Source organism: Plutella xylostella, chromosome 21, assembly GCF_932276165.1.
Source record: "Plutella xylostella chromosome 21, ilPluXylo3.1, whole genome shotgun sequence".
NCBI classification, from domain to species: Eukaryota; Metazoa; Arthropoda; class Insecta; order Lepidoptera; family Plutellidae; genus Plutella; species Plutella xylostella.
In genome coordinates this window covers 7686751-7696993 of record NC_064001.1, presented here as the reverse complement: position 1 = coordinate 7696993, position 10243 = coordinate 7686751, and the positions used below count along the sequence as shown (strand labels likewise).

General features: G+C 34.9%; 1 protein-coding gene across 1 annotated transcript; it reads right to left on the bottom strand.

Moving 5' to 3' along the window:
* Window positions 1-3116: 3116 nt before the first annotated feature.
* LOC125490204 lies at window positions 3117-5855 on the bottom strand. Its single transcript, XM_048628675.1, has 3 exons — window positions 5799-5855; window positions 5441-5504; window positions 3117-3881 (listed from the first exon to the last, which is right to left on the bottom strand). Exons 2-3 carry the CDS (start codon window positions 5447-5449, stop codon window positions 3117-3119), a joined length of 774 nt encoding a protein of 257 aa, XP_048484632.1. The 5' UTR covers window positions 5450-5504; window positions 5799-5855.
* Between the last annotated feature and the right edge of the window lie 4388 nt (window positions 5856-10243).

Sequence of the window (10243 nt, the reverse complement as noted above, 5' to 3'; positions counted from 1 at the left end):
TTGATAATGACAATGACACTTATTAGCTTCTCCGAATAAGATCTATGAGGTCAATGCAGTATACCAAAGCGCGAGCCTGTTAATATTCTGAGGGCTATATCTACGTACGTAATATTCAAAGGAGGTTAGGTCGCGTTCGCCCCGGCTGCCGCGACCCCTTCATACCACGGTGATCATTATCGCTTCGTGCTTAGGAGTAAATTTTCTGTTGATATTAATATAGGTATATTTTAAATAAAAAATGCACTGAACTATGTAATGTCAAACTTTTATTGGATAATTGCAATTTAATTATGTAGGTATAGGTGTTATCGGTTAATGCAAATAATTGAAGTTTATTTTACTTAAATGTTTGTGTGTGCTAAACAATACAGGGTGTTGAAAAGTAAGTAAGTACATACGTAATATATCTGAAATACAAAATGTATTGTATAAGAAAAAAAATGAAATTTTGTCAAACTTTTATTTTAAGACCTGGTAAGTACTCTGTACAATACAGGATGTTGAAAAATTATTTACTACTGCTAAAAATTTAAGAAAAAAATATTATATAAAAAACAAAACGATTAAACAAGCTTTGCAAAAAAATGCTTAAGTGCAACTTAGGGCAAGCAATTAATAAAAAAATCTAGCTATCCATACAAGCAGAACCCCTTCAATATGTAAATATAATGAACAAAAAAACTCTTGAACTGTTAGCGACAAAAAAGGCATTAACAATTAGGAAAGAAATAGAAAATGGTATAATTAAATTTCAAATAAGTAAAAAATAAATTGTATAAGTAAATAAATAAAGTCTCCTTCAAGTCAAATGCGTTATCTGTATTTACCCGACTGCCGAAGGAGGAGGGTAATGTTTTTCGATTGTATGTTTGTATGTATGTATGTTTGTGTGTTTCTTTGTTCCCTCCTGTAGCCTAAACGACTTGATAGATTTTGATGTATGAGGTATCGTTAGAAGCGTATTGATTGCGCGATGGTTATAGGTTATGTGACGTTACATTAAAATGTATATAGCGCCCTCTAGAGGACATAAAGTGATGATCGAAAAAGAAAAAAAATCCAACTATGCCTTGTGTGGTATCAAATGAAAGGGCTTGATTAGCACATTACAAAAATATGCATATTGTAGGTATTTAAATCACAACACCAAAATTATTGAAATAAAAAATGTTCACAAACTAAAATCCGACTACTGACATAAAATAAAAACAACTAAAAAGTTATAAATAAAAAAATATAATTGTAAACAAACAAAAAACCCGACTGCACGCTAAAAAGATGAAAACAAGCCCTAATGTTAATGGAAAGTATCACAGGCGGGGACCAACTTGACCACAACACAAGGCATCTACCTGGTCTATCTAAGTAACATTCAGCTAAAAGGTGAACTCTCTGCTGGTCCCCGCCTGCGATACTTTCCATTAACATTAGGGCTTGTTTTCATCTTTTTAGCGTGCAGTCGGGTTTTTTGTTTGTTTACAATTATTTCCATATCCTTTAAGCTTATTTATCGGTCTTAACCTTTTTTTTTGCGGCTTTTTCAATTGCATCTTCAATATACTTAGGGTTTCTTATTTCTAAGTTTCTTGTGTGTCGAGGATCTAAAAGTTCCGGTATTATACAATTTAAATAAAAATTGCACAACTTTGTTTTCATTTTTTTTTCGAAAAAATCATGGTCAACATTTATCCATTCCGTTTTTAAGGGTTTGTGTTCATTAAACCAAACTCCAAATAGACATTTTTTTCTTTTTGTAACGTGTAGTTGGCCTTGAATTTGGTAATACCAATTGTGGCTCAAGTTAATCCCTAAATTTCCATCTTTATCTGTAACCCAGAAGTTAACTTTCTTTTCCTTTATGGCCTCTTCTAGACCTATTCTATAGGCGGTTATGGGACACTTAACTTCTACAACCATATCTTCGCCACTTATTCCGTCAGGTGTTGCCCCTAAATATGGTACTTCTGAATCAATAAAGAGTCCGCATGGTTTGATATCTATGCCTTCTTGTTTGGACAATTGTGCAAGGGCCATTTGTTCATGCTCTTTTCCATGTTGGAGTGGTTCCGCTTGAACAGATCCCTTATATAGTAGCTGTTTTACTGTGTTAGCGCAACTAGTTTCTGGTCTCATTTTGCAAATTTTTCCGAAATTTGATGCTGTGAGCATCGTGCGTCGAAGTTCAAGCCATTCTCCAGAACTACTTTGTAAAATGGTTTTTTGTTCAATCTCATGTCTTTGCTCCTGTGACTTTTGTATGCTTTCCAAGAAATTCGATTTCATATCATCAAGCATATCTTCGGGTACGTCTGGTCTCACACTATTTTCCCCATAATTTTTACTCTCTTCTATCTTGCAAATCGTTTGAAATCGTCGTTTTTTATCGACTTTTTTTCTCATCATTTTTCGTCTTTTCCTTGTTGTTTCAAGGGATTGTAGACGTCCCTGTGGATGATTTTTGTTAATTTTTTCCATCATTACATTTACTGGATTTCGTTTTGTGTTGAACGAAATCGCTGATGCAGTACAACGAGTTAGGTATCCTCGGCGCGTGCAAAAGTTAACTCGTTTCCCTCCGACAAATTTAGCAATAACACTGTGGAAGCTTTCTACTATATTGCTGTCCACATTTTGGGCTAAGCTGCGGGAATGCCCTGCCAAACTGTTGACAATAAAACAAATTTTTTGCCATAATGAGCTGGTATAAAAGTCGGATGGCACATCTTTACCATCATCTTTGGCTTGGCAAAAATGATTTTTACACTTTGCATGGTTTCCAAACACATGCAAGTGAATAGTTTGAATGTCATCAAACAATTTGTTAGTGCAGAAATCTACATTTTCCTTGCATGTCGTATAATAAGAAATGCACTTACAAACGGCCGATCTCATCCACATTATTCTTTTCTTATTAAGACACTTCCTGTATTTAAGAGGGAATTTTGTATCAGTGGCCAAGGCTACGAGTTTGTTACAAAAATTCCGAAGCAGATGATTTCGGCATTCTATTTTCTCTACCGTATTATTCGTATAAGGTCTGGCTTCAAGAATTTTCGAATATGTGCTTGAATCTCCATCGGAAATAATACGAGCGTAAATAAGACCATACATGTCTAAGGACGACTTGAAACCCTCAACAATAATAGTCGATTCCATACCAGTTGAAGTGCCTGTGTAATTTTTGTAGCACTGGTGTGGTCTGACAACTTGATTTTTCTCATCCGTGACGCATATGCTACAATATTTATTTTCACACCAAGAAACAAAATTTTTCCAGTGTTTTTTCCTATAATAGCAGCTGCTCCTGATAGTGCAGAATAATTTTTCTTATAAGACCGCTTACTCCAGCATCCATCAGTTATGACATCAATAAGCGGTATGCCATCTTTATTGACCTTTCCTTCTTTAATGGCTATTGCCTTTTCTTCTGCAGCAGCTTCAGCCATGGATATAGCCAGTTCCTTTTCCCAGTTGTTAGAAACAACGTCATGGTACTTTTGGTATATTTGTTGCGACAGTGGGGGCAAATCTAAAGCTGAAGAAAATTCTTCTAGTTGAGAAAAGCCACAACCGATGCTTACAGTGCCTGCCACCGCAGCAACGTTAATGTCGAACTGGTTTAAAACATTTTCTATGCAAAATTTTTGATTGCACATTTTGCATTGAAAAGTAAATTTAGAGTGGAATCCAATTCGTTTTTCTCCTATTAGGTCTAGGGATTCAATTCCACAGTTCATTGCCCCATGACTACCAATAGTCTTAAGTTGCTCAAAAAAGAAGCCGATATCCATAATTCGCTTCCCTGTAGGTGTTTTAATTTTTTCCGTTATTTCTTTTTCAATTACAAGTTCTTCATCCAAGTCGTCTTCTTCACAATTCTGCAATAAAAAAATGTTGCTATTATAATATGTGACGTTTGATATATTGGTACTTTGGTACACAATGTAGTAAAATTATTGTCAAGGATAAATAGCAAAATTTATATTAGATAGGTAATTGAACTGCATTCATTCATACTTGGCACGAAAATTAAACATCTTGTGTGTCTTTTTTAAATATTTAAAACAAAACTTGAAAACCAATGAAAACAAGCAAGTAAGGTAGGGTGAGATAGGGTGAGATAGGGTAAGATAGGGTAAGGTAGGGTAAGGTAGGGTAAGGTAGGGTAAGGTAGGGTAAGGTAGGGTAAGGTAGGGTAAGGTAGGGTAAGGTAGGGTAAGGTAGGGTAAGGTAGGGTAAGGTAGGGTAAGGTAGGGTAAGGTAGGGTGAGGTAGGGTAAGGTAGGGTAAGGTAGGGTAAGGTAGGGTAAGGTAGTGTAAGGTAGGGTAAGGTAGGGTAAGGTAGGGTAAGGTAGGGTAAGGTAGGGTAAGGTAGGGTAAGGTAGGGTAAGGTAGGGTAAGGTAGGGTAAGGTAGGGTAAGGTAGGGTAAGGTAGGGTAAGGTAGGGTAAGGTAGGGTAAGGTAGGGTAAGGTAGGGTAAGGTAGGGTAAGGTAGGGTAAGGTAGGGTAAGGTAGGGTAAGGTAGGGAAAGGTAGGGTTAGGTAGAGTAGGGTAGAGTACGGTAGAGTATAGTAGAGCAGGGTAGAGTAGGGTAGGGATAGGTAATGTAGGGTGGGGTAATTTATTTTTCATAAAAAAAAAAAAACATACACTAACGCCTTGTACTAATGTACGCCCATACGGGGTAGGCAGAGGTGCATTGCTGCACCCACTTTTCGCCAGTGTTGTTTTAAGTCCCAATGTAATAGGGGGCGAGCTTATTGCCATTTTACGGGCACATCCAAGACCCGAGAACAAATATCTGTGTTTAAACAAATATCTGCCCCAGCCGGGAATCGAACCCGGGACCTTCGGCTCAGTAGTCAGGGTCACTAACCACTACGCCATTCAGTCAGTTAAAAATATACACAAAGATTGTTTACCTTTTGTGCCAAATATGAATGAATGCAGTATACAAGGTGTTGCAAAAAGGGTATACTAAGCCGAAACCTACATGTGCAGCATGGTATATCTAAGCCCGAAACTGAAATCAGAATTCCAAAATTCGCGAAAAAAAATATTAAATTTTCATAGAAACTTTGTTGGTCACGTTTTTTTTGTGAATTTCCAAATTCTGATTTTAGTTTCGGGCTTAGATATACCATGCTGCACATGTAGTTTCGGCATCATGGTTGATATATTACACTTATACAGCGTTTCAGAAATATAAATATAGTAAGCCCAAATGAGTTTGGGGGTCAGTCATAACAATATTGAAATTAACGGAAAAAGGTGCGTTTCCATACAAACTTTGTTGGTCACGTAGCTTTTTTCATTAAGAGTTATTTTGTATTTCACTTATTTACAAATTACGTAGAACAAAACTTTGTTAAGAATGACACTTTTGCAACACCCTGTTGTACCTACAACATTTAAAATCATAAAAATATTTTTTTTACCAGTAACATATTATTTTCTTCATTTGTAGAGCGTTCTAATAATTGACTCGGTGACTTCGAATGCCTGTGAAAAATGCCTCCATGATAAATTGTTAGATAATCCTACTAATATTATTTGGCGAAAGTTGGTGAGTATGTGTGTGTGTACGTACGTATGTGTGTATGTTTGTTACTTCTTCACGTCGAAACGGCTTAACCGATTTAAATGAAATTTGGTATGGAGTTAGCTGACACCCTGGATTAACACATAGGATACTTTTTATCGCGGAATTCCCACGGGATAACTTTTTAAGGCAGCTAGTTTATTGATAATTAGGTATGTAAATAAATTTATAACTTACGCGTTTTTAATACTCACTTAACATTTTCATGCTCTTCGTGCTTTGATGGAAAGGTTGAACACGTTGCTGTAATTTGAATAAATCTCCTCTTCGACCTTAAAATGAAATAAAATATTCAATGTTTGCCATAAAAAATGCTGTTTGTATCTGTCAAAAATTACGAAAGATGTTCTTTTTTGTCCTAAAATAATTGCTTACTCTTATTTATTGCACATGCTTATCTTCTTGTTAGAGAAATAGGTAAAGTAAAAATAAAAAAAAGTCTCTTGCCATAAATCATTGCATATAGGTATGTACAGTGACACAAATGTATCTGTTCCGGTGAGAGCGAACTAAATTTATCTATTTCTCATTACTGACCAATTAATTGTATATTGATATAGATTAGAAGGATTTATTAAAACCGCAAGGGCAAATTAGCACTATGGGCAAACTTTAAATCTTATAGAAATAAGAAATATAAGAGATTTACATGAACTGTCACCGGAACAGATAAGTTTGTGGCCCTATATACGAGTACAAGACGCGTCTATCACTTATTTGTCAGAATTTTATTAAAGTTATATGTATTTTTGAAGTAATGTCAAACACATTTTATTATAACCTTGTCGCAGTCAGCGACTAATAGGGTGACAGATAATCAGACTGGATTAAGTAACAATTTACCTAACCAGTAACCACCGTGAAGAACCCAAGTCCAGCTGTAGTGTTTTTCACCGACACGCTACGAAAAATTGAATCGCTTTTTTTTCTATATTTATAGTAAGTAAGTTTATATTAGTTTCAAAGTTCATACTGAGTTGTAGGTCAACAGTATGAATTTTGATGTCGGTAACCTACCTAAGTGGGTACCTGGGCTATCTACCAACTTGAGAACGTCAAAATACATAATGCATGGTTTGCGACCTAAACATAAAATAAGTAGTAACATACTCATCATTTTCATCTTCTGATTGGCGAGGCGCTACCGCCACAGTAGATGGGCAGCCATGTTTTTTCTCCATCCTTAAAATAATAAAATTAATTAAATGGAGGACGTCACTAACATTATATTTGTCTTTTGATGTTATATTTGCCTTTAATTACTATATCTCAGAGGTAAACTCTGGACTTCATCATCAGTTTCACCGATCATCATAATCACGGAGGAACAGGCAAACGTAGCGTGGGTCGCCCTCCGGCTCGCTGGCCGGTAGTGGCTGGGTGAGGATGGCCGAGGACTGGCTGTTGTGGCGCTCCTTGGGAAAGGCCTATGCCCAGCAGTGGTCGATTACGGGCTGATGATTGAAAAACTTAACTGACAAAAACCGTAACTGATACAAAGAGAGAAGATGTACTTACAATTGTTTTCCTTGCTTCATTCTTGTTTTACTTTTGCGTTTTGGCATTTTATATTTTGTTCTTGTATTTTTTTATTTACAATTAGTACTTAGGGACCTAATAAACACAAACTAAACTAACTCAATAAGAAAAAAAATATTTACAGAATATACTTTGAAATAAGACAAAAAACTATAATTTATACTATCTTAATTAAGTACTTTTAATTTACAAAGGAAAATATCCAGTTTTAAAGAATTATTTTCGAAAACAAATAGGTATTAGTGATGAAAATTTTAAAATTATAAACCATAGGTGCAATAAGTGTTTTTTTTTTCATTTTAGCGCGCGCCGCGCGTTGCCGCGAGGGGGTGTGTTGCGAAATTAGTTTTTCCTTGGAATAAGGAATCCGAGCATAGAAATAATTAATAATAATAATAATTTTTTATTGATGGTATTACTTAATTATCTCACTAACACGCTTTATTTTCTTGTATACTACATACATTTATGATTTTGATATGTATTTTGTTAGGTACGTTTGTACTTTGACAGCAATAAAATATTCTTGACATGTTTTTTTTTTTTTTTTTCCAAAAGTCGTAGAAGTAAAGTTGTTCAGAATGAAGCGAAGCGGGACTGTATCATACGCTTGAATTATAATAATATGTTGATTATTTGTTTTAACTGCACTTTTATTAATTGCTAGACGATTAACAATGCACACTACAGAGGCCCTGTACAATTTAAACTCAGCTCCCATGTCAGCTATACTTACATATAATTGATTAGGTAGGTAAGTAAGTATATTAAATATTAAAAGTACTTTCAATTAAAAATAAATGTTCTCGTATCACGTACAAAACAATAGGATATTAGTACCATCGAAGTTCCACTTCGAAGATTAGTACTTAGTATATTTTTAACAAAGTGGCATGTCTTCACTTTTATGTTTTCGAGTACTATGTTGAAATTTCATGTCATTGTCCGTAGAACGCCCCGCATACCTCAACCTCCCCTCACTAGATTTGACAGATTCTGATTTTCTTCTGGCTTGAGTGACAGCCTTAAGAACTTGGATCTAATATTTAAAGGTCACTTTTACCAAACGCTAAACGTATTTGAATTTGTATTTAAATACATTTTGTGCTAACTGACAGACGTTTGACAGGATACTACATAAAAACGTTTAGCGTTTGGTAAAATTCCACCTTAAGAACATTATTTTTTTTCTGATTTACACGTCCGACCACAATTAAAAATAAAATATTAGATGACTAATTATAGAGATAAATAACACATTCAAAGTTTCTAACCAGCTGGCTGAGGATAGATGAGGAAGACCGAAGACAGTGCCCCTTTAAGCCCCTCTGGTTGCTGCGCCCTTACAGAGTATCACATTTGTAACTAATGAACTCATTACCACCTAATTACACAATGTGACTTGTCTTGCAATAAATGAATTTGAATTTGAATTTCAGTGTGTTATGGTGGTGCTTGTGAGAGGCCAATGTTCAGCAGTGGACCATTACGGGCTGATGATGAACGAAACTGTCTTTTCACATTTAGACCTCTCTCATTTGTGTCGGCTAAAATCAATTTTTCATAAAATACCTAACTGTTATAAGTTATAATACAAAAACTGTACCAAGCAGTAACAATCAAGAGTTTTAATTAAGTCTTGAGGCTCACATTAAGTTTTTCTTTTTTAAATTCAGTCTTTCACTGGATTTTTAATAAAGCTGTGGACCGTAAAACCCGTTCTTTAGGTTACTACGTCGTAGGGCCAGATTTAAATAGGAAATATTCAGAATGATATAGCTCAGATGCACTACCTAATTAATAATATAAAATCATATAAAATTTAGCAGCAATTTTTATCTTCATTACTACAAATACTACTTACTGGATCATAAAACAATGTCCCTTATACATTTTAACTTGTCACAGACACGGATGTGATAAAATTGAAAACTCATCTGCCGTTGCATGATTGTGAAATGAAATTTTCGGCATATTTGAGTGGGTTCTGTACTCTTCCCACTCGAATACAGATTATACAGGGTAGAAACTTATCAGTGATAGACAGTTATAAGTGAGTCAATGATGTTGATTCTGAAGGCACAAATTAAATTTTTTGTGCTGTTAAAACCTTAAATTGCTTGTTTATAATTCGGGTGGCTTGCACCAAATATTTACACATATTTAAATCTATAATGTATATTGCTGTGAGCAATAGATTAAATTTTGATTAAATGTTTGGTGCAAGTTACCCTACGAGTGTTAACATTTTCAGTTTGACATACCCAGCAAAATAAAATTTTGTGTCTTCAGAATTGACACCTATATGGGTACGTACAAACACCATCCTGTAAATAAACCTTTTTTTTCATAGTAAAATTAGCCTTATGTACTTTTTTGTTAGCATTTCTCATTTATATATGACTCACTGCTTTCAGTACGACCACTGATAAAATCCCAGCCGGTATACAGGGGGTGCTAGAGCCGCGCTATACAGAGTGTTTCGATATTGCACCTCAGGTGAGGCGGAATGGTAGAACGGATTGAACCGCACTGTGTTACACAAACTTTCCTTCTGAAATTAGACAGCTTTTTGTGTGTGGGTAAAATTAAAATTGTTTTTAGACACGGTCGGTAACTTTTGGGCGAACTGGTAATGTTATGGAGGGTTTTGAAATTAAGCGGCCGTAGTGTTCAGATTTGTCGGGGTTTCATGTTTAAACATGTATAAGTATATTTGATATTTTACACCTACAACGTGTATCTAATTAAAATATCAAAACTTGAACAAAAATAAGGTATTTAACTGTACTATTTTTGAATTCTTAGGTGGAATTTCACCAAACGCTACACGTATTTAGTTGCCTGTCAAACGTGTGTCAGTTATTACAAAATGTATTCAAAATTTTATTTGTTTAGCGTTTGGTAAAAGTGACCCTTAAAATGCAACAAAAAATATGATTTTATAATATATTTTAAATATAATATTATATTTGTGAAGGTTCAGTAAAATTCAGATGTTACAAGACGTGGCGTAACTTTTTACGTTGCATCGTAAACTCTTCCCTAAAGTGGGTCCTTTCTGCAATTTGCTTGGATATTTTATTAGTTAAGTCACGTT